The sequence below is a fragment of the Pseudoliparis swirei genome, chromosome 9 (genome assembly GCF_029220125.1).
Source record: "Pseudoliparis swirei isolate HS2019 ecotype Mariana Trench chromosome 9, NWPU_hadal_v1, whole genome shotgun sequence".
NCBI lineage: Eukaryota > Metazoa > Chordata > Actinopteri > Perciformes > Liparidae > Pseudoliparis > Pseudoliparis swirei.
The window spans coordinates 7,983,529-8,008,029 of record NC_079396.1 but is presented as its reverse complement, the minus strand read 5'-3'; the positions used below and the strand labels follow the sequence as shown (position 1 = coordinate 8,008,029).

The 24,501-nt window shown below is 44.1% G+C and overlaps 1 protein-coding gene and 1 long non-coding RNA gene across 2 annotated transcripts in view; one reads left to right on the top strand and one right to left on the bottom strand.

Annotated features, from left to right (window-relative positions):
* si:dkey-72l14.3 (Glyco_hydro_56 domain-containing protein) overlaps positions 1-24,501 on the top strand; it is a 31,436-nt gene that overhangs the window by 5,693 nt on the left and 1,242 nt on the right. The window contains exons 2-3 of the mRNA XM_056422608.1: positions 23,406-23,654; positions 24,126-24,182. Of these exons, the coding sequence (XP_056278583.1) occupies positions 23,436-23,654; positions 24,126-24,182 (276 nt within the window). The 5' untranslated portion in view covers positions 23,406-23,435. The remainder of the gene's footprint in view (positions 1-23,405; positions 23,655-24,125; positions 24,183-24,501) is intronic.
* Positions 10,554-15,118, bottom strand: LOC130199272 (uncharacterized). Its single transcript, XR_008832793.1, has 2 exons — positions 13,457-15,118; positions 10,554-12,963 (listed from the first exon to the last, which is right to left on the bottom strand). It is a non-coding gene; the product is annotated as an uncharacterized LOC130199272 (long non-coding RNA).

Sequence of the window (24,501 nt, the reverse complement as noted above, 5' to 3'; positions counted from 1 at the left end):
AGCGTCCACAAACGCTATTTGCGCCCAAGCCACTGCGTCGGCTGCGGCGCGTTGCGGCCCGACCGGGCACCGGGCCGAGCCAACACTGCCTCTGCGGCGCGTGTGACGCCATTTAGCTCCCTTTGAGTAGGAGCCGTTACTGGGGTTTATTAGGTTGTCTTGTGTTTATCTGTTGTTTTTGGTTTCTCATTTGTCTCCTGCTTATTATTTGTCTTTTGTTTGATTTTGCTACGTGTGGTTTTCCCTTTGTGGGGAAACCCAGTTTTGTTATTAATTGAGTTAGTCTTTTTTTGTGTTTGTAGGTGCTCGCAGACCAAGGTGGCGGGAGTGGCGCTTCCGGGATTTGGGGTCTCCCTTTGTGTGTTGTGTTTTTAAGTTATCTCCAGTGCCGACCCTCACGTGTGTTTGTATGAGTGTGTTGAGGGCGTGCACGAGTGATTGTTGTGCTTACTTTGCTTTTGGGACCCCACCCGCGCTGGTCTACCTCACCCGCCACCGGTCAGTCCCCGCCCTACACCTTTATTTTCAGTAACGGCCCTTTTTATTATTATCTTGCATTTTATACCTTGTGTGATTGAATAAATATTGTATATGGATTGGAACCTCGTCTCTCGCTACTTGTCTGTATCAGGAACCAGCGTGTCCTCCCAGTCTGAGGACTGGGTTCACTACTACAGTCACCACAAGTGATTGGCTAAACTGCTTCTTAGACTCCTGTGGGCCATAACGATTAGGCCCCAGCTCAGCTGCTACAACCAGGCAGGTGAGAGAGACAGAGAGGATGTGCTGGAAGTGCAGGAAAAGCATATATTTTATAAATGGGTACATACCATATCTCCAAAACACAAATATTGACAATTTGTATAATTTGTAAAGAAAAATAAAATAATCCAAATTGTTATTGTTGTTGCTCAAGGTGGGTGGGGCCAGCCACCACTGGTTTGGGGACATCACATTATTTCCAGCATAGAGGTCGGATCGGACAGGCTAATAAAAAACACCTGTAAGGGTAGATATATATTCTGTTATTTTGCCACCTTTAAAGCATGCACATGTATTTAGATGTATAATAATGTGACGAGAGTCCCTTGGCATTTGGAGTTTATCTCCACCAAACATTCGTCACACAGTGTTTATATTATACCTTTTTAATGGAGAGCATATGGGCTGTAGGTAAGGGTTTCCACTGCTAACAAGCAATTATTGCCCTTTTTTACCAAAATGTGACAAGTTACCGGTGAAGAAAAATAAGTTGACAACGTGAAAAGGCTACAGCCCTTTATAAACACTAGAGGAACAGGACACAGTATAACACGGTAGTGTTCATCATTATTGCGCTCAAATGAAAAAGATAAAGACTTCATCCATAATTGGGACAAAATAAAGGGAAAAACTTTATTAAATGAGTGGAGGGCACTAGGAATCACTGAGTAGTTTGATTTATATGAAAAAATGTGAATCAATGTGAAATTACAAATTTGCTTCAGAGGGCTTTACAATCTGTACACATACGACATCCCTGGCCCATGACCTCACATTGTATCAGGAAAAACTCCCAACAATAACAGAGAAAACCTTTCATGGGGAAAAAGGGAAGAAACCTTCAGGAGAGAAACAGAGGATTGACAGAAGCAAGAGCTGTCATGTGTACAGAATGAACAGCGTTACAGAGTTACAACACATTCAATTAATATGACAGAAATGTATGAATAATGAGTAGTAGGCATGGAACACGATCCAGACCTCCACAATCCATGAACTAGAAGGCGAAAGAGAGAAGGGGGGGGGGGGGGCATCAGCAGGGCCATGACAGGAGACAGGGCCATTGGGAAGGAGGCCAGTTCCAGGCCAGGGGCTGGGTGCAGGACCCAGGACCAGCTTCAGACAGAGCCAGGTCCAATGGACCCTATGAGACGTGAAGTCACAAGGACTCCGGGGAGGAAGTAGAGTCAGTAGTGTGCAATGGAAATATGTAAATTCATCCATAAGGAGAGAGAAAAGAGGAGAGAGGAGCTCAGTGCATCCTAAAATGTCCCCCAGCCCATAGCAGCATATCTAGGGCTGGACCAGGACAAACCTGATTCAGCCCTAACTATAAACACTATGAAAGAGGAAAGTCTCTTAAACGTGATGACTGTCTGTCTCCCGGACTGAAAGTGGAAGCTAGTCCCATAAAAGAGGAGCTCGATAACTGAAGGCTCTAGCTCCCATCCTACTTTTTAAGACAATAGGAAACACAAGTAGCCCTGCATTTAGTGAGCGCAGCTCTAGTGGGGCAATAGGGTGCACCAAGCTCCTTATATGATGGTGCATCACCAATCAAGGCTTTGTAGGTGAGGAGAAGAATTCTATGTGATTCTTGATGTTATAGGGTGCCAGTGCAGAGCAGCTAATACAGGAGTAATGTGATCTCTTTTCTTAGTTTTTGTGAGTACATGAGCTGCAGCATTCTGGATTAACTGGAGGGACTTATTAGAGCAGCCTGATAATAAGGAATTGCAGGAATCTAGTCTAGAAGTAACAAACACTTGAACCAGTTTTTCTCCATCTTTTTTAGACAAGATGTGCCTGATTTTTTAAATGTTAAGTAAATGAAAAAATGCAGTCCTTGAGAATTGCTCACTTGGGAGTTAAAGGACAAGTCCTGATCAAAGATAACACTGAGATTCTTTACGGTGATGTTGGATTCCAGGACAATGCTATCTACAGGAACCACATCACCAGATAATAGTGACTAATGTTGGTGGTCATCAAGGCTTCATCGTTTACAAATACAAATACAGATTGTAAAGCCTGAGGCAAATTTGTAATATTGGGCTATCCAAATTAAACTGAATTGAAATTAAGATCGATCTGATAAATAGGATTTAAAACAGCTTAGTACAGTACCTGAAATGCCAATCGACTGATCCAGTCTCTGTAATAGGACGTCATGTTCAATGGTGTCGAATGCAGCACTAATGTCGAACAAAACAGGTACTGAGATGAGTCCCTTATGTGATGCAATCAGAAGGCCATTAGTAATTTTCACCAGGGATGTCTCTGTGTTTTCTAAATCCTGACTGAAAGGATTTCAGCGCAAATAACTATTATGATGGAGAAAGTCACACAACTGATTTGGGACATTTTCAAGGATCTGAGAGTGGAAAGGAAGGTTGGAGATCGGTCTGTAGTTAGCCACCACCTCTGGATCAAGAGTGGGCTTCTTCAGGAGAGGTATAATTACAGCTACTTTTAAGGAATGTGGTAGCCTGTTAGCAAAGACATATTGATAATATCTAATAGAGAGCTGCGAATTAAAGGCAAAATGTCTTTTAGCAGCCTTGTCAGGATGGGGTCTAAGACAGATTGACGGTTTAGAAGTAGAAACCGTTGAAGACAATTGGTCAAGGTTAATGGGAGAAAAGCCATCCAAATATACACCGAGGCATACAGCTGTTTCCAAGGCCACTCCACTTTAAGGATAGATCGGCACTGGTTGAGGGCAAGAGATTATCAATCTTGCCTCTTATTGTAGTATCTTTTCATTGAAGAAATTCATGAAGTACTACTGAAGTCTATAGGAATACGCGGCTCCACAGAGCTGTGACTCTTTCAGCCTGGCTATAGTCATGAAGAGAAAACTGGGGTTGTTCTTATTTTTCTCTATTACTGATGAGTAATAGGCTGCTTTGGCATTATGGAGGGCCTTCTTATATGTTTTAAGACTATCTCGCCAAACTAAGCGTGATTCTTCCTAATTGGTGGAACACCATATGCTTTCAAGCTTCCGCGATGTTTGCTTTAGTTTGCGGGTCTGAGGGTTATACCAGGAAGCAAATCACCTTTGCCTCGCTGTCTTCTTCATTAGGTGGGATGATAAAGCCACCGGCCAGAAGCTGCCTGAAGCTGTTAAAGTCCTTGGTACCAGTACCAAAGGCCCTGCGGGGTATTTTGGACATAGTGGAGAAATGTGCGATAATAACAGATAGACCAAGACAAGCTTGACGTGTCTAGATGCCAGCCATAGTGTACTGCTTAAAGACAATAGGAAAAATAATGTAAAAAAGTTTCACAAATATACAATATTAAAAAAAGCTTAGTGGTGAGCGGGAGCCACTCGTGCGGCGCCAGAAGTTGGAATATCACAAGAGAGAACATCTGAGCACAGGAGTCCTCATATACTATGCAGTGGCGGCTGGTGAATTTTGGGGGGGGGCGCAGTTGGGCGACGCGGTTTAAATAGCACTCAACAATGAGAAGAAAACAGGTTTTGAGAAGAATATAGTAGAACACAAAGCTTTATTTCAAGAACACACCGTGCTCAACACTGTCCAATAACAACTATCAACGCACTGGCTGTGTCTACTACCGCACACTTTACGAAGTACACTGCAATACAGTGCACTACAATTCAGTGCACTGTATTGCAGTGCACTGTATTGCAGTGCACTGCGTCGCTGATAAGTGCTGTCTCAAATGGAACACTTACGTAAACCACTTGGCGGAAGTGACGGACGCAAATCTGTTCACGGCACCCGCGAAATTAAGCCGGGAGTGACGTATGCAAATCTGCTTGCGATACCCTAACACTTAAACTGACAAAATGAATGCACTTCTTGCCCTCTTTTTGTCCCTTGTTTACCCCTTTCTCCACCCCATGTGGAAACTGCGATACCTCCACAATCGCGGCAGGAGCCTCCGCCTTCTGGCTGAAGTCGAGATGGTATATGTAAATTTAATTGTGATTTTGCCTTACCTTCACAGCATAGCTTCATGTAGTAGTTGCAATTAAATTCTCCTCGCTAGGTATGCTAAATTCTCAATTATCTTTGTCAGAAGTAGCCTTCTTCTTTGCAATCCACATACACACCATATGGAAATAAAACATGACAAATCTGTACATGTTTGTCCCTAGATTCCAATTAGTTTTAAGAATTATCCACTGAAATGATAGGCATCATCTGCTTGAATTCACAGTAATAGGCCTACTTTGACTGACTGTACTTTTATACACATCTCTGTTGTAGTTAAGTTTACCCTGATACAGGAATCAATGAGCAATTGAACACACAGGCATATTAATTATTGTTACAAACAAGAATCAATTCTAATATAAATCAGAAAACGCAATAAAAGACAACAAAACCTCAATGACAACATTTTATTGATAAAATGATGCATATTAATATAATCTTCCCTTCCCCTCCCCTCCCCACACACTCTACAGCGGCCACCCAGTCCCAGGCGGCGCTGCCGTATCAATGTTGCAATGCCACTGCTGGCATTGTATTTTGATGGCCACAGTGACATGAGGGTGGACTTCAGGCTCACCCGAGAGTCATTCAACACCCTCATGGCTGTGCTGGGCACTGACTGTGACCACGGTTGGGGCCCCGAGATCTCCTGTCTAGTTTTTATTTTTTGGCTTGCCAGCGCCACCTCCTATCGACAGGGCCCGGGCCACCATTCACCGGCTGGTGCACAGGATGAGAGGGCAGATCGCTGCGCTCCTGTACACCGTTGTCCGCCACCCTACAGGAGAGGAACTCCCACGCCTAGGTGCCCGCTTCGCCCGTCTAGCTGGGTCGGCAGCCTTCAGCAGAGTGGTGGGGGCTATTGATGGCTGCCACGTCAGAGTGAAGCCCCCAGCGGAGGATATTTTAACAGTAAGCTTTTTCATTCCATCCAGCTGCAGGCCATCTGTGATGATAAGTGCAAATTCATAGATGTGTGTGTGGGCTACCCAGACTCAGTGCATGATGCCAGGGTCCTGAATAACAGCCCCATCTTCTATGAGCAGTCATACCCTCCACCAGGATACTGTATCCTTGGGGATGGTGGCTACCCCTGCCTGTCCCAACCCATCTGCCTCATGACCCCGTTCAGGCAGCCTGTCCGCAACCACCTCCAAGCACGCTACAACTGCTGCCTGTCAAAGGCGAGGGGTGTTGTGGAGAGGTCCTTCGGGATACTGAAGACGCGATGGCGGTCCATCTTCTTAAAGGCCCTGGAGGTGGATGTGAGGTTTGTGCCAGAGGTCATTGGAGCCAGATGCAGATGTCGGGAGGGCAGCAGAGGACCAGCCAGCACCAGCACCTCCAGGAAACGTCTCTGGGGCAGAAAACAGAAATAGGATAGCCATTCAGTGCTATGTCCCAGACCACGATTACATTTAAATTAATACATACATAATCGACATTAAAAAAACACACAACGATGATTGAAAGCTACAATTATTTCTAGAAGGACAAGCTTAGATAGCTATCGTAACGGTATTAATTATCGGGCGGCGTGTGGGCAAACGTTCGCGGTGTCATGTTAACCCGTTATTAAACTGAGCATATCCATTGTTAATCCATTATTAAAATTGCTATTTCGATTGTTTAACAGAACAGCCGTTGTTTAACACTGTCCGATGACTGACATAGCTATCTGTCGTCGGACTTGCCGCTGGAGCAAGCGCCTGGAGCCCGCCACCTGCCCCCGCTCGTCAAGCGAAAAGTGTCCGATAAAAGTGCACCTTCGTCGGACTGGCAAGAGGACCGGGTGGTGGATTACCCAGCTAGCTTATCATAACTGCCATGCAGATCCAATGGCATCTAATGCTACCTGGGTATGCTCGCTAATCTGAGAATGGCATGTTAGTAGTACATTGTAATACCAGTATAATGTGTAATTACCGCTGATACTTACATTTACGGTCTGTAGCTTCGTGGTCTACCGCTTGTGCTGTCCGCCATTGTTTTAGAAATAAAATGAAAAGCTGGCGAAAGGGCTCCTCCTCTTCCGCTACGTAGCCAAGATGGCGGCCGTTTAGGGCGAGTAGTGTCCATCGTTTTACACTCCATTTTTTGCCCGTTTGCAGTGCACCATCCGGGTACTTTCAGTGCACTGAATTCTGCTGGTTTTGTCAGTGGCGCACTTCGAGCACTGAAAGTCAGTGCTCGAAGTGCTCAAGTGTGCGGTAGTAGACACAGCCACTGTAACTTTGGGCATGAGAGGTTCAGAGCAGCTTTAAGAAACATTGGATTGGGTTTCAGAGGTTTGCAAAATAAAAGAGTTTCACCCTCACATGAAAGAGGTTCAGAGCAGAATAGAGTCAGAAGGAGATGCAGCACATGTTACATTGGGTGTTTGACAGAGTAGACCCACTACGTGTAAAGAAAAGTAGCCTCCTCTCTTTAAAGTTGGCAAACTTCTCAATAACTCTCTGGTTAAAGTCAATCATGTCTGTAACCAGCCTGTTTCCATTATTCTGGAGGGAATGTGTCTGTTTTTCAGAACTTCTTCGTTGTGTTTGCGATGCCAGTTCGGTCTCCTTCTGCTGCTCTGCTCTGCAAACAGGGTTAGCTTCAAGCTGTTAGCGAGTTAGCTCCATGCTCTTAGCTAGATAACTGCGGCAAGATTCGTGCTTTACACTTGTCTGAAGCTCTTTAGATCCCTCACCCCGTTGTAGTCCAGAGAGTTTCAGTCCCAGGACTTTGGAACGACAGACAGGGGAAACTAAACAGCGCATTACTCACTGAGCTCCAGCTGACCAGCTCCGTTAGCAACCTACTCCCGTAGCTCCGTGGAGCTCTCTGGGCTGAGGGAACGATCCGTCTCTGATCTGCCGAATAGTCCAATCACGTGAAATAATAAAACAATGTCATTGGCCAGAGCGCACATTTTTGCGCCCCAAGATTCACGTTTCATCCGCCAATGAGAAGCCGTCCTTGCCGAAACGACTGTGAAATGTTTGCTCGCTGCCGCACACACAAGTTGGGCCGGTGCCCCGAAAATGGGGAGGGGCTTCTCTCCGTGATAATGAGTGGCGATATATTATATTTTTTCACATTAACTTAAGTGGTTGTTGACAGGCTGACGGTCTCCCACACACATTCAGCGCGTCAACACGGTATATTTACTCTTTAAATGATTTGGCATTTAATGTCTTTTGACAGGATGTATATATATTTTTTTTCTTCTTTTTTTTTTCATCTCAAAATTTTAAGAGAGGCGGCTCCCTAGCGCCTGTTGGTTTTGGAAATCGGCACACCACCTGGACAGGACTCACTGGAAGAAAGAGCGGTAGACTTCTACGTTATATCTTATTAGCGTTTTATTCAGAAATCAGGATACAGGTGGACAATCATTTGTGGACCCTTCTCCAGAGCTCTGACCGATGGCCTCGGCACCGGAGAAAAAGACGCCGTCTCAGTGTGAGCGGCCATTTTAAATAGCCGAAAGGAACAGTTCTGATTCGTCAGGAGATAAGGGGGCGGTGTCTTCTCATTGGTTCTTGTTGCCAGCTCCCGCCTCTGCCGTTCCTTCATTGGTTCTTCTCGTCTGCCAATGAGTTCACATGTATTGAAAAGGTGGGGGAAGAGGAAGGCGCCTTGTTTGAGGGATGGGGGTCTGGATTTACTCAGAAGGCTGTCCAAACATAAGGGGGGGGGGAGAAAGGCCTGTTCCCATGGTGTGTGTGTGTTGGGTCATAGGAAGGACATGTGTGTGTGTGTCAGGTCCGAGGTCAGTGGCTGGCCTCGAGTGTCTAAAAGGAGAATAATGGCCACATCTGGACCCTTCGTTATCTCTGAGAGTATAGAGAGCTCTTTGTATGTGATCCCCTCCGGAATGTGTGGATGCGGAGGAGGGGGTCTCACTGTTATCTTTCTTTAGATCAGCTCAGACGCCAGATTGCCCTGCCGAAGTATTCAACTCTTATTCAGTGTTTTTCCATCTTACACATAATATTTATGCAAACAATACTAGGCTGTGCTAAGCTAGAATATATATTCTTTAACAATCCCTCTTTTCACATCCGCTGGATGTGAACCCTTCCTCTGGGAATATTTATTTCCCTCTTGATGCCAGATCTTCATCTTGGCCTGGCCGCACTGAGCGGCTATGTGTTCTGGCCTCCTCGTCCTGTCTTAGCTCTGTCATTTGACGTGAATGAGTCTCCTGAAATATAATCTTTCGTTGCCTAGATTAAGGTCCCATATGACCTGTAAAATACCTATTTCTCGGGGAGAGAGTCTCTCTCTGTTAGGGATGGGAATAGGGGCGTGGTTTCTGTCATGTGGTACTCCGATCCACCCTCTTAGATCTTCCATCCTAGGGAAGTCAGTAGGTCTGTGTGCGTTAAATCTGTAGTGTGCAGGTGTCGAAGAAAAGAGGTGAAATTGAGAGTGGTCAGGCAAGGGGGGGTCTTGCATCCTAGCGGCTGGTGAGTAGCAGGTTGGCATCCTGATAACCAGTTGACGATCCGGTCCCCGCTGCAACTCATCTGCTTCATCCTGTCTGGGTCCTGGAAGTCCTTCTGGTCCTTCTGGTCCTCTGCTCCTCTGCTCTCCTGCTGTCGATGGGGTCTTTATCCGGTGGTCTTGAACTTGATTTCGTCTGGATCGTCCTGGTCAGGCTTGTTGTTCTTCTTCCGCTGGTGTCGCATGGGCCCTGGATTCGACATGACTCCCATGTGCAGCATCGTGGGTGGTAGAGCGTGCTCTTCATTGGCTCCTCAGTCTCTCAGCCGGGTGATGATGGTGTCCGATGCTCCTGTGGGCAGCTCCTCATGGCAGGTCCTCACAGCAGGCAGTCAGCACACGATGGAGGTCGATGCTGGAGCGTCAGGTGTAGCTGTTGAAGAGAATGAGAAAACACAACACAACAGCCACTAGGCCGGATCTATACAGAATGTGACACTTGACTATGAAAATTGTATTTTAATTTCTATATTTAATAAGTATCTAATACTTTCTAGGCTTGAATTCGCAATCTTTAACTGAGTCGGAGGAACAGCTTCTCACCCGTGGGAGGAATCATCTATTAAATGGCCATCCGTCGTCCAACAGAGTCTTAATTACTTATCCAATCCAATCTAACTTTATTTATCTTTACTGGTTATGATAAATGCAATTGATCCTATCTGTGGCCCTTGACTAGGGCATAGAAATATTCAAATCCTACTAGGATCTGATAGCAGGCAGGTATTCGTCCAGCACCCTCCTCTCGTGCTTGAACCCTAAAACAGATCTGTTAGTCAGAATTACCCTGATGAGGCAACTATTCAGCGGCTGGTTGTGATTCTTCGGCCGGCTGATCTGCAAATGTACAATGTGTTATTCGGTGCTCCTCTTGGTGAAGCCTCTCACCTGGAGGGCGCTGTGAAGTCCTATGACTTCAAAACACCCTGTCCACCTGGGCTCAGTCCACTTCCCATGTGAACCTCGAGTCTTACCCAGTCACCTGGTTCCACTGATGACTCATCAGCTGGCTCCTAGTGGGCTTCAGCAACCTACTTGGAGAAAAACTTAGATCTGGTCAGTTATTATTATTATTATTTTTTCTCAGAATATTCTCTGAAATATGTCAAGTCTAGGACTGTCTCCTAACTCTGTAGACCCCGCATGGGTCTTCATGTCAATAACTCATGGGAGAGAGATGTTCTCCCTCCTTTGAGGATAACTTAGCCATCATTGTCTCAATTGCTTCAATTGTTGATTAGCTCTCGCGACTATCACCTGTGATTGGGCAATAGACTGCTCCGTGAATGTGCTCTCTAGAAATATTTCTCAACTTCTTGTAGGTGTTGGTTTGCAAAAATGTGTGCCATTGTCAGATCTGATTCTCCTTTTATCACCATATCTCAGTATCAGTTTCTTCTTTAGACAATTCACCACTGTCTTTGGATCTTCTGTCTGCATGAGCTTGATGTCCTCCAATGCAAGTTCCGGGAGTCCCGGTATGGCAGCGCTGTCATCTGTTTAACCCAGCTGCTGCTCTCTCCTCTGAGAGGTCAGCTACTTTATTGCCTCTGGCGACTGTGGTCTGTAAGTTATGGTGTCTCTTCATGACTGTTGCTTCTTCATGGTTCCAGGACGACTCTTGGTAGCTGCTTCAATTGGCTGAGTGATTGAGTATAAGTGTGTGTGCGTAGGTGAGTGTGTTTCTTTTGAAATGCCAAGTGTCTTGTTTAAGCCTTTTCAATGTAGTCTAATTTCAGCTGCAGTACATTAGCGATCTCCTTTAACAGCATATCAGCATCTCAGTTCTACTCCCTCCCTCCTTATTTCTGAAGCAAATTCCATTTGATTCATGAACATGAAGGTGGAGAGAACTCAACATAGCCATCACTGGTCATCGTCACGTTTGTTGTCTCAGCATTCAGCACCTGCAAACCTCTGGTGGTGGTTGGGGACATCCTGTTTGAAACCTCTTCTTTCTGTTAGAAGTTTCTCATTCAGGGATGCTTCTTCATTGGCTCCTCTGCTTCCTCAGCCTTCCAGCATCGAGATATCTGTTGATGAGACTGCCATCTCTAATCCCCAGAGTCTTAGACTCAAAATCAGCCAATCCTCACTCAAAGGTGAGTCCAGCCTTTAACACCTAGTGATTAGTTCAAAGTTCCGCTAGAACAATGGAGGGGTCAAATGTCACTAACCCATGGTCAAAACGTCACTTCCGGTCAAGTCGCTTAACCAAGTATTTTCACAATAAGAGTCTTCTTTTCTTGCGATTTCTCTCTCTTTTCTGTCTAATTCTTCTCTCATTTGTCTCTCTCTCTGTCTCCTTTCTTTCCAACCTTTCTTTGCCTGTCTTTGCAACCTTTCATTGCCTGTCTTTCCTACTTTTCTTTTCCTGTCTTTCCTACTTTTCTTTTCCTGTCTTTCCTACTTTTCTTTTCCTTCATGTAATTCAACTGGCTTCAATCTATAATATTAACATACAGTCACTCTCAGGCAACATACATTAATAACAATATTCTCCCTAATCTTTTCTATTATAATGTCTTTTTGGCAGGTTCTTCTCTAACCCTCAAATGAATAATCCTACGATAGTGACAAGTCAGTCCCATGATTATTAGAACAGTTTGTCTGACTTCCAGCTGTTCCTATAGTGGTTTGCGGGGGGACCTTCTAGCTGGGCTATCAGGATCCCCGACACACCTACGGAACGACCTCTGTGGCATCAACATCTTTAGATCTGATTGTGTTTCTGTCAATGTCCCTGTGTCAGGTGGTGTCAGGTGGTGTCAAGGTCCCTGTGTCAGGTGGTGTCAAGGTGCCTCTGCCTTACCCTTGACCTGGACCATGTGTGAAGTAACCTCCTCCACTTCGTACAGACCAGTCCACCTAGGCTCAGTCCACTTCCTCTTGTGAACCCTGACCCTGACCCAGTCACCTACTTTTACTTTGGTTGGCTCTGCTGCCTCCTGCTCGATCGTCTGGGCTCGAACAACCTGGTTTCAGAGAGCTTTTGGTGAGAGAGAAATTAGAGCTTTTATGTATTCTGACATTTCAATTTTTTACAGACATCCAGAGGTGGCATATGACCTCCATCTCTGGGTGGCTCTGGCATACTTCTTCCTGTTAACAACTCACTTGGTGATGTCTTCCCCCCTGGTAATGCTCTCATGGTCATCAGTACCTAGTGGAAGCGCCTTCGCACATTTTCCTTTTAATAATTTGATTGGCTCTCTCAACCAATCCTTGAGACTGAGGGTGATATATAGACCCAAACTTGTAGGTTATGCCCAGTGCATATCAACTTTCCCCAGCAGTTTGTTGTTAAAATGTGTTCCGTTGTCGGACCTGATGCGTCTTGTAACTCTATACCTTGAGTGTGTGCCTGTGTGCACTATATGGGATGTGATCAAACACTCGCAAGTTATGTGTACAGGAGTGGCGGCTCTTCTTCGAATCTGTCGACGTTGAACCCCATCTACTATCACCACAACTATGGAAGGAACACAAATAAGATTACATCTTTTCATTTATCAAGCATATTTATGATTTCAAAAAATTATTTTTATGATTCTCTGGGGTCCCTGATTCTAAACCTGCTGCTATCTGATCTATTAGTCTGTACTTGTCTGGCCCTCCTCTTAATAGTCTGTCCTCAACATAGATTGTTGTGTGCTTCTATCCCTCTTTTGAAATAGGATGGAATTCCTAAATCCGTCCTTTTCAATAATAATAATCTTAATAAACAGTCAACCTCTAGAATTCGTTACTTTAAACCAAACTGCCAATTTAGCACGTCGCATAAGTAGGTGTCAGTTTCTTAACAGCTCATGAGAAATCGATTACTCGTACGTCCAACGGACGACTGTAATAATAACCACTATTTTTCCAAAAAACAGTAAACCCAAAACTATCCTTTGAAACTGACTAAAATAAAAATAAACCTCAGTTTTTGAAATGGTGATGAGAAATCAATTATCAGCGCCTAACGGCATTACTGTAATAATAACCACTGTCTTTTCCCAAGAAAAAACAGTAAACCCAACACTATTCTCTAAAACTGTCAATCAAAAAACAAAAACAAAAAGATAAACAAATAAAAACTCAGTACTGAAATAGTGATGGGAAATCAATTACTCGTAAGCCTAATGGCATTACTGTAATAATAACCACTATTGTTTATCAGAAATCAATAGTAAACCCAACCCTATATTTTCAACACTGACACTACAATCAAAACAGTCAACTTCTAGAAGAAAGGAGAAATAAAATAAAAAATGCTTGCGTTTGTCAAATCAATGCAGGAGAACCATGTCTTGTCTGAACTCACAGCGTCATCATTGTGCTTGGGTAAGGAATGTCATAATAAGTCGGCCTAATTATTAAAGAACGGGTTACACATTTATTTATTGGCCCCAAATCAAGGTCCATTTTCCAAGTTTAGGAGACAACTAATTACTGTATTCCAGGGCGCCCTCGTCCTCTCCAGTACACCTGCCTATAACAACCATTCTATGATTTAAAAATATATCTAGTCTGTTCCATCCTTAAGGGATGCTGGTGATGATTAAATTGGAATCGTACTTAGTTTTAACTCTATCTCTATGGGAGCTATCAGAATCAGTCACACATCAGTTCACCCTTTAGTCCTAAAAGTGTCTGGAAATAAGTTTCGCATGTTGTCAGTGTCCCCATGATCAGTGTTCTCTCTCCTATGTGTGTGTCTAAGCATGTGTCTCTAATATTTGTCTCTTAATAATAACTGGACCTCCGATGTGTGTGCAATTCTGTAATGTTCTCAAATGTGGAGTAATGAAAGTGTTAATTTGTTTTTGTGCACTCAGTCCGTAGCCTCAACCTCTGCTTTCACCATTGTTCTTCTCTGTGCCTCCACTCTGGACAAACACTGTGATGTGGAGCTGCGGTGTCAACGACTGCATTCAATCTGCAACTCTGGTGTTCATTCACCGGCCGCTGCTACTCCTTGTTCAGTGCATAGATCTCCAAGCCTCCACAGTTGGGTCTTCATGAACCTCAATCTCGTGTTGCAGGCAGTCCCTCAGGAATTCAGATCTCATCTTGTATCAAGGAGGAGTTAAGGGCACAATGTCTTTGGTCCCCTGGTGGCGAGTAGGGATGCAGGACTTTGAACCAAAGTCTCCACTGCTGGCTGTTGTCATGCAGAGGTGTGATGTCATCATCATCTACTCTGTCCCACCGGACGCTTTGCTTCCTGTTCAGTGTCTCTTTAGTCTCCAGTTGAATCATTGGGTGACTAGTGGGTGTGGCACATTTCTGTTCAGTGGATACAGTTCGCTGTCAGCTGTTGGATCTGGGCACGCCTAATGTTGTGTCTCTGGTCCGGGCCTGGTGCCATGGATCACTGTTACCTTGTGGCTGTGGCTATGTGTTGGGTGCTTGTTATGGCGGGGTTAGACATTATGAGAGTACTGAAGTGGTTCTGACTGAGACTGCTAACCCTGTGGTGGATAAGGACAAAAATTAGCCCAATGTCCAGCCTGACTATAATTAAAAATTATTAATGCTCGTCTAAAGCCTTCGTTGCCCCAGTTGTTACTCCTCTTACTCCTGAACGGGCTTCTTTTATGCATATTATCTCTCTGTTGTGGGGCCCCATATATGGGCTGCTGACCCACCTGTTGCGGGACATAAGGTTTGAGGGAACTAAGCTTGAAGCGGTGCAAACGTGGCTTGCTGTGGCTGTTGATAGATCAGTGCTTATGGATTTGGAGGAGGGGCTGGATACAGACTATGATGTATTGTGGTTGTGCTGCAGTCTGCTGCAGAGGGGGGGGCTGTTGAGGGGGAGTCTGTTGCTGTTGTTGAACAGGGGTTCCCTGGGGTCCATTGTACCCTCCAGGTCCTCCTCTGTATCTTCCTCTTCCTCCTCTTCCTCTGCCACCTCTTCCATAATAGTTACCTCTACGCCCCCACAGTCTCTGGCAAAGTGCCCTGGCTCATCACATATGTAACAATTGTATGGGCCTGTTGTCCTGCCTCCTCTACCAGGTACATAGTTGGAGTCGTCATGGTGTCGTGTGTCGTCAGTCTGTCCGCACCACCCGTTATTCAACGGCTGGGGATTCATCTTTGGGGATCGTGTGGGTTGGGGAGGGTAGACGGAGGAAGGGGGCTAATTGTTGTTGTTGTGTTCTTTTATATTTATCTGGGTGTCTACAAATGTCCGTTTTCTGTTAATATTATAAAAAATATGTATTTATTAAAAACTATGTTTCAGACAGAAAGATGATGGTCACACACTCTCTCAATTAATAGTTATCTTCAAAAAGAATTCTTCAGTCACTGTTCTGCTCTGTTATTGTCTCGCTCTGAGTGGCTGCCAGGTGAAAAGCGGCACGCGCAGCTATGTGGGGAAGGGGGGGCTACTCTGTTCTGTGAAGGCGCGTGCCCTCCGCGGGGACGCGCAGCAGCTTGTCTCCTCCTCCTGTGTTTACGTTTTCTGCTCTTGTTAAGCGGAGTTTCCTCGTTGTTTCTCAGTATCTCAAACTCGTACCTGCTCTTAAACGTAGTACATAATCGCCATACAATGTGTTCTTTACTCGGCAGCGTGCCTTTCAAAACAATAAATCCTCATTTATCACTCGTGCAATTCAACAGGCTAGAGCTTGCGTTGACACCGTGAGGTTTCGACTCTGCTTTGTTGATTCCACTTTGACAACACTTATTCACCACCGGTATTCAACATTCATTCACAGTTTATGCATACACGTGTTCTGATGCGGGGCCGCCTGCCTTGATGCCGCACCGCCTCTTTAGAGACTTCTACGTGCGAGGCCACCTCGTCGATGCCACCGGCTCTCTGCAGAGTCTTCTACGTGCGAGGCCACCTGCGTCTCGATGCCACACCGGCTCTCTGCAGAGTCTTCACGGCGAGGCCACCTCGCCTTCGATGTCACACCCGGCTCTGCAGAGTCTTCTACGTGCGAGGCCACCTCGTCTTCGATGCCACACCGGCTCTCTGCAGAGTCTTCTACGTGCGAGGCCACCTCGTCTTCGATGCCACACCGGCTCTCTGCAGAGTCTTCTACGTGCGAGGCCACCTCGTCTTCGATGCCACACCGGCTCTCTGCAGAGTCTTCTACGTGCGCGAGGCCACCTCGTCTTTCTGTCAAACTGTGATGATTTCCCTTTTTACGCTTTATTTTAATTTTAAATCAAGTCAAAACATTTTGCAGTTTCAATACTCACTTCCAATACTCCTGATCAAATTTAGAGTATTCAATCTGACTGATTTAAATGAATAGGTTCAGTCCTACCTTATTTTGTACACCGGTGTTTTGATCAGGGTTCTTGGAGTGGGCCTTGAACGCAGTGGTCCGTCCTGGGGTCTCGTGCTCGTCCTCCTCAGGTCTTTGGACCGGATTTCACAACCATCCTCTGCTACCATTTGTTGGTTTTGGAAATCGGCACACCACCTGGACAGGACTCACTGGAAGAAAGAGCGGTAGACTTCTACGTTATATCTATTAGCGTTTTATTCAGAAATCAGGATACAGGTGGACAATCATTTGTGGACCCTTCTCCAGAGCTCTGACCGATGGCCTCGGCACCGGAGAAAAAGACGCCGTCTCAGTGTGAGCGGCCATTTTAAATAGCCGAAAGGCACAGTTCTGATTCGTCAGGAGATAAGGGGGCGGTGTCTTCTCATTGGCTCTTGTTGCCAGCTCCCGCCTCTGCCGCTCCTTCATTGGTTCTTCTCGTCTGCCAATGAGTTCACATGTATTGAAAAGGTGGGGGAAGAGGAAGGCGCCTTGTTTGAGGGATGGGGGTCTGGATTTACCCAGAAGGCTGTCCAAACATAAGGGGGGGAGAAAGGCCTGTTCCCATGGTGTGTGTGTGTTGGGTCATAGGAAGGACATGTGTGTGTGTCAGGTCCGAGGTCAGTGGCTGGCCTCGAGTGTCTAAAAGGAGAATAATGGCCACATCTGGACCCTCAGTTGTCTATGAGAGTATAGAGAGCTCTTTGTATGTGATCCCCTCCGGAATGTGTGGATGCGGAGGAGGGGGGCTCACTGTTATCTTTCTTTAGATCAGCTCAGACGCCAGATTGCCCTGCCGAAGTATTCAACTCTTATTCAGTGTTTTTCCATCTTACACATAATATTTATGCAAACAATACTAGGCTGTGCTAAGCTAGAATATATATTCTTTAACACGCCCTCTATGGACGCACCACCACTGATACTATGGCCTTTGCTGTCTGGTCTCAATGCAATTTAGCAAGTATGGGAGATTATGCAGCTAAGTATTAGACAGCACTCTTCACCATCATCATCAGAATACCAAATGAGGCAGAACAAGTACTTGGTTTGGTTGTACGTAACAAAAGTGACGGAAAAGAAGTCATCGTTGACTCGATTCAACAAGAGACACAAACTCTCCTCGTTAAATGCCCTTTGTTAGAGATATTCGAATGACCATTTTTTATTCCTGATTCCATAACCTGAATCTGGGAATCAGCCAGTTCCGATCTAACAACATGGTGTTTTTTTTAGGGCTGTGAAACGATTAAAAATTTTAATCGGATTAATCACAGGTTTCTGTGGATTAATCATGATTAATCACATATTTCCGATATTCTCGGTATATTTTGTGAGAACATAGAGATTTATGACAAAAGACGGATATATACATTTATACATTCTTCTATACAATGGTAAATTATGTTAGTAAATGTAAAGGTAACAGGAGGGTTAAACAGAACATTTTTCTCTTGTTTGTCAACCATTAACTCCACCATGATACAATCTAAAGGCCTCTAGTCTTCCTCTAGCAGCTGCTGAGGCAAACTGACTGTGTGGGTTTTCTTCATGAACTGGGGTCATGATGAAAGGGACGGCGGGGACACCGCTGCAAAGCTGAAACCTCACCGGCCCGGACAGGTGGACAGATTGACAAGTGACTTTTTTTTTGCTCGGTCCCGATACAAGACGGAGCTCTGTGGCGAGGCGAGACGGAGATCGATAAGTGTTAACGCAACGCGTAATAAAGAACAAGGCGTGCTATAGAGAACATGTCAGGGGCGGGCCAATCTTTTAATGTTATGCGATCTACCAACACTACGCCGCGATCGACTGGCAGGTCGCGATCGACGTGTTGAGACCCTGATCTACAGGAAGTAAAGTCGCAACAAGGTTTCCGGAGGTGAACCTGCGGAAGGATCATTACCGATGAACAGACCGTCTGCATGAGAGGCGGACATAGTTCAGGTTGAAGAGGTGTATTGAAGCTCATTTTGCAAGTGACTTTTTTCGGTCCCGATGGCGCTGCGGCATCCGAGCTCTGGGGTGCGCGAGACGGAGATCGGAGTCATGTTAACGCGACACTAGAGACAGAATGACATGCTGCTGGAGAGACGACCAACAACAGACGGATTGGAAGTTTATTCTCTCATGCTGCGCATGTTTAAATCGTGCTTTAAAATAAATCGAAGTTAAACCTGTAATTGAATTAACTGAGTTAACGCGTTATTTTTCACAGCACTATTTTTTTAATTTTTTAAAAGCTTTATACTAAAAAAACAAAGTATGAATGTGATAATTAATCTTGATTTAACTATGATTATCCCATTGATATCTTTTAACTCTTTTACAGGCTATGATTATACTATGACTCACTCATGGCCACGTCGATTTTATTTTTCTTTCCGTCTACGATGATGGATATAGCTAAGGGTGATGATTTTGTTGATGCTTCAAAGTGTCACTGAAGCACTGAAATAAGTTAAGACCAGCTCAACTTTGATTTGTACAATAACCAACAAGTGTCGGGCATCAGTTTGTAGCTTCATGGCACCAGCTTAAATTGAAAATTACTTTTTGGTGTGAATCCAAAATTAGGAAAACAGAAATTTTAATTTGATATATACTGTCAAGACTACCATTTCATCATTTAAAAGGTTAATTTTTAATAAGCATTATTATTGCCCATTGACAACAGGTTTGGCACAGCAGCCCCTTCTGTTTAAACTGAAAGTCACAAGCTTGAAACATATTTTTCTTAACAAACTAAAATTTATTTCAATGGGGCCAAAAATTAAAAAGGGGGCCCCCCTTTAACGGCACCATTTACAGTTAAGTGACCCCAAAATTTCTTTCACCCCAGCCCCCACAGAAACATTTCCAAAATATTTATGCCTTATTGGGAGATTTTAGAATTTTTTGGAAAAAATTTTTAATAAGGGACAAATTAAAATTTTTTAACCCCCAAATTTCCCCGTTGGGAAACCCCTTTGTTTGGGGTTTTAAATTTTGGGGGTTTTTCCCCCAAATTTTTTTTTTTAACGGTTTTACCAAAGCCCACCCTCTGGCCCCATACATTTAAAAAAGTTTCCTTTAAATTAGTTTTCATTAAAATTTTTCTGGCCCCCTTTTAACAAGAACCCCAAAATGGCTGTTAAAACCCCTGAGAACCCCCCTGGCCGGGTTGCAAAATAAGCAAACCCCCCCCCAAAACCCTTTAGAAATGGCAAATCATTGGGAATTTTTCCCCTTAGTTTTTGGGGGAAATTTAAAATTTAAAAAAACCCCCAAGCCAGAGCAGCCTTAAAATTTCTCCTCTAATGGAGAATAAAGACCCCCGGTTTTTTAGCCTTGTGCCACGACAAGAATACACCTGTTGGGGCCGGGGCATTTTTAAATTTTAGGGGTAATTTTTTTAAACCCTTTTTAATGAAAAGGATTTTAAAAATTAGGGAAAAAAGTTAATAATTCCCTTTTTGCCCATTTAACCATCCAAACTTCCTTTCAATAATGGCCTTAAACCCTTTTTATGCCCCTGTATAATTTATTTTTCCCCCCAAAAACCGGGGAAACCCAATTAAATTCAACGGGTTTTAAAAATTAAAAAAGGTACCTGCCTCTTGGAAACCCAGACCAAAACCGTTTTTAATTGGCCCAGCCCTCAAGATAAATTTTCAAAGTGGTTCTGTAACGGCCCCGGATCCAAAACCCTTAAAGTTTTGGGGTTATTTTTTAAAATTTCCTTTAACCCACTGGAAAACCAAGGTGTTCTTTTTCTACAATATTCAAAATCCCTCCTTTTTCCAAAAAATCCGAAAATTTGGTTACGCTTTAGTTTGGACTTTTACTCAAATTTATTTGAGGTTTCAATAGTTTTAGGCCCCCAGGACCAGAAGCGCACTGGGGTTTACAAAACCCCAAGGAAAAAGATAAAGGACTCTCTCTGCCTGGTCCCGTTAAAAACCTTTTAAAAACTTCTTCCACAAAACCATTGGGATGACCCTCCTTTTAAGGGGCTTTACCCTATTGGCCCCCTTTAAAAGGGACGGCCCCTAAAAGGGTTTTAAATCCTAATTTAAAAAGAAAGGGGGCCAAATTTTATTTTAAGTCCTCATAACCACCAACTTTAATCCGGGGGGCCAAAAAGGGCCCCGGGTTGGGGAAATTTTAAAATTTCCTTTACAGGTTTTTTGGGCAATATTATTCCCGGAACCCCCATAAACTTTCATTTTAAAGCAATGATACCCAACTTTTTATCTCCAAGGAGAAACCCCTCAAAATTCAAGCCTTTGGGCCCTTGACTACCCCTGGGGATGGGCCCTTGGGGAAACCCTTTTGTGTTAAACTCAGCAAACCCAAGTAATTTTAATCGCCCTGAGCACCTCAGGGTCAATTATCTGGGGAAAGTATTTGTAACCATTGCCCTGGCACCCAAAACCACTGTAAAGGAAACCCCCTTCGTTTCTTTGAGGTTTTTCCTTTTCCCCGAAAGGGAAAATTTGGGGGCCCGGCCATTTTTTCAATTTTAGGGAAATTTAAAATCCAGGCAAATTTGTTAATTTTTGGAAAAAATTGGGTTCAAATTCTAATTGAGACTGGATTACTGCTTATAGCAGGCTGTCTAATAAAGTCTCTTAGGTCCCCCAGTGATCAGAATGCCCAGCTCGTTCCACTAAAACTAAGAAAAGAGATCACATCACTCCTGCACGCTGCCTGCATGGCTCCAGAAAATCAAAAGAATCACTTTAAAATTCTTCTTAATAAAGTTGTTGGTGTTTCACCATCCATATCTTAAGGACTTGAGTTTTGCCCACTAGAAGCACGCCATAAATGGGACTATTGTATTCCTAGCTTAAAAGTAGAATGGGAGCCAGAGCCCTTAGTATCAAGCTCCTCTTTTATGGAACCAGCTTCCAATTTTATCCGGAGGCAGACCACCACCTCGTTAAGAGTAGACAAGACCTTCCTTTTTTACAGGTTTATAGTTAGGCTGATCAGGTGCCCCTGGTCCAGCCCTTGATACTGTATAGGCTTAAGCTGCGGGGAAAATTTTAGGATGCACTGAGTCCACTCCTTTTTCCTTCTCCAAGGATGAATTTTCATCTCTCAATTCACACACAACCTGCTTTTTCCCAAGTCCTTTTTACGCTCATGGGGTCATCGGACCCTTTATGACCGCATAGTCCTCATCCCGCCTGATGGATCCTTGAGGTCGGGAATCCTGCTAAAAGCAGATGGCCTGTTGAGAACAACTCCTAGCCATCTGCCTGATGGATCCGTATCTCCCTCTGGAATATCCTACTATGAACATTATACACTCTGTCAATTCAGAAAGATTTTAACTTAAAGTCCCTGACACATTACTCCATTCATCTGTCCATTTGGAGAGGGGCCCTCTGTGCTCTCCTGAAGGGTTTCCCCCCCCCTGAAGGGTTATTTGGGAGTTTCCTGGTCCGATGTGAGGTTTTGGGGAGGGATGTCAGAATGGTACAGATTGTAAGCACCCAGACAAATTTTGTAATTTGGAAATGGGCTATACAAAAAACTGAATTGGCATTAAGGTTTGAAAATAATATAAACTCAACAAAATAAAAATTTTGTACTAGAAAAAAATTAATTGAATGAAAGGTTATGTCATGGATTTGCCAGGATCTCTCAGGCAAAAATCACTCAGTGTGTTTCAATTATCTGGGAAAATTTCAGCGGAGGAACTTGGGTTAAACCCCCCAGTCACCGATTGGAGGGAAAAGCGGAATGTGAAGGACTCACACAGCAAAGTGTCAGCCTGTGGTGGGAAGGTTATTTATTCCCAGGACAAGCAGCACACACCAAATACAAAAAGTTTGGACAACTCTGTAAATCCAGAGACAACAGCCAGAGCCTTGCCTGAACCCTTCTTTAATCGAAATGGTCCTGTTCCGACGTCTCCTTGTAATTGGACCCTGCAAAATTGGACTGCCAGAAAAGGACCACTCCAATATACCCATTGACAGTGCATTCCCCAAAGGGATTCAACAAACAAGCTTCGTACTTATTCAAAATTTGTTTTTGTAACAGATTTTCAAAGGGCAAAAATTCTGAAACATTTTCCCTTTTAAATTTGAGAATAAAAATAATGACAATTGAAATCAGTTGGGAATAAGGACTGAACTAACAAAATGTACACGAAAGGCCTTGATACCATGCACTTAAAGCTCAGCTTGTTCATCCAAAGACTTCCATGAGACATGAGAGTTTGTGATCCACATCAATCGTTAAGAATGAAAAAGGCACTACACCTCAAAATATCACATTGACAGGCTAGGTAAAAAGTGAAATTCAAGGAAAATTCGGGCCCCCCGCAAAGAGGGAAATCTTTTGGAAGGGCAAAAATTGCGAGGCCCATTCCCCATGGCCAAACATCCCCCAAAAGTTGGAAACACCCAACTTGGGGGGGGCCCCCCGACGAGCTTTTTGGGGGAAAGGGCCTTAGTCAGGAAAAGGTCCAGGGGAAACCCGATGGGCACTTTTTTTAAAAAAGACCCAGCGTTTTTTAAAGGGGAAACCCTTCCAAAACAACTTTGGAGGATAAAACAGGCCCCCTTTGGGTGGGGAAAAAAAAAATCCCAGAAAATTCAGCCCTTTGGATTAAAAAACCTGAAAAGGGTCTCCCAGGGCCCAAAAAAAAAAAAAATTTTGGTTAATAAACAAAATTGAAAACCTTTCCTTGGGGAAGGTTTTATGTTGAGGAAAAAAAAGGAAACTGTATCCCTGGAAAAAAAAAAATCCCTCCCTTTTTTTGTGGTTATCGATCTTCACATCTAACTCTTAACAAGAAGGAAACAAGTGTATTTTTTCTAAACTGTCAAAATATTCCTTTTATATAGAAACTGTGTGTTAGGGACTGAGAAAGGATGTGTTGATCTTGTCACAGGTGGACTTCGAAGCAGCAGCCCAGTCAGTAATGACGGAAACTCTTCGAGAGGTCAAAAGGTTAAGGCCCAAAGCATTATGGGGCTTCTCACCTTACCCCAGCTGCTACAATGGCGATCCCGCCCAAACCATGTTGGCCAATTACACCGGCCAATGCCCTGCTGAGGAGATGGCCCTCAACGACGAGCTTCTGTGGCTATGGAAACGATGCTCCGCCCTGTACCCTCTGCTCACCCTGGAGAAGCTGCAGGTGGGCAACAGTACCGTATTGTACTTTTCACATTTTTTATTTTGGGTTAAAACAGATTACAATCACGATTGCAGTACTTTTTAAAGCGTGTTTTAAAGGCTAAGTTCACATAATTACTTGAACTTGGCAGGATACAAACAGGAACAAATCAGTGGGGAAGAAAGAGACATCCAGTCACAAAAAGTTGTCAAAACTACTCAAGCCTGTCGCATGAGCAGTTAACGACATCTATTCACCTGCAGAAAGACAGCTAGCTCCCAGTGTAACACCAAAAAAACTAAATAAATTAAAATGTTTGGTGTATAAGTGAAACAACTTCTTTGTCAAAACCAGTGTATGGCAACACATCTGTGAGCCAAGAGAAGGAACTTCACTGTAAAGCAACCTGACTGGTATAATGCAAATAAGGAATACATGTGATGTCCCTGATTCACAGATACAAATATGTAAAATCTGTCCCCTTTTTTATAGTGTGGGACCTCTGGAGCCAGACTTCACTTGTCCAGTCAAATCAGAGAAGCACTACGAGTATCCTCTCTGACTGGGGCTGCGTCGGATCTTCCTGTATTCCCATTGGTCAAGAGTGTCTATGCTTCAACTAACACTTTCCTGTCACTGGTGATATATCAACATCTTGTACTTGATCCAAGCACAGGCATCTATGAGGAGGCGGAACAGACGGACAGAAGTAGATTCATGTTGAATCACAGTACTAGTTATTGCCTTTCTTTGTTTGAAAAAGAGAATAAAAAAGCTGAAGGTGTATTTGGTGCACACTTGTATCATCAGGTGACAAGTATAACGGTGTTTTTACTGAATCCTACTATGAAGAGTACAAAGACGAAAA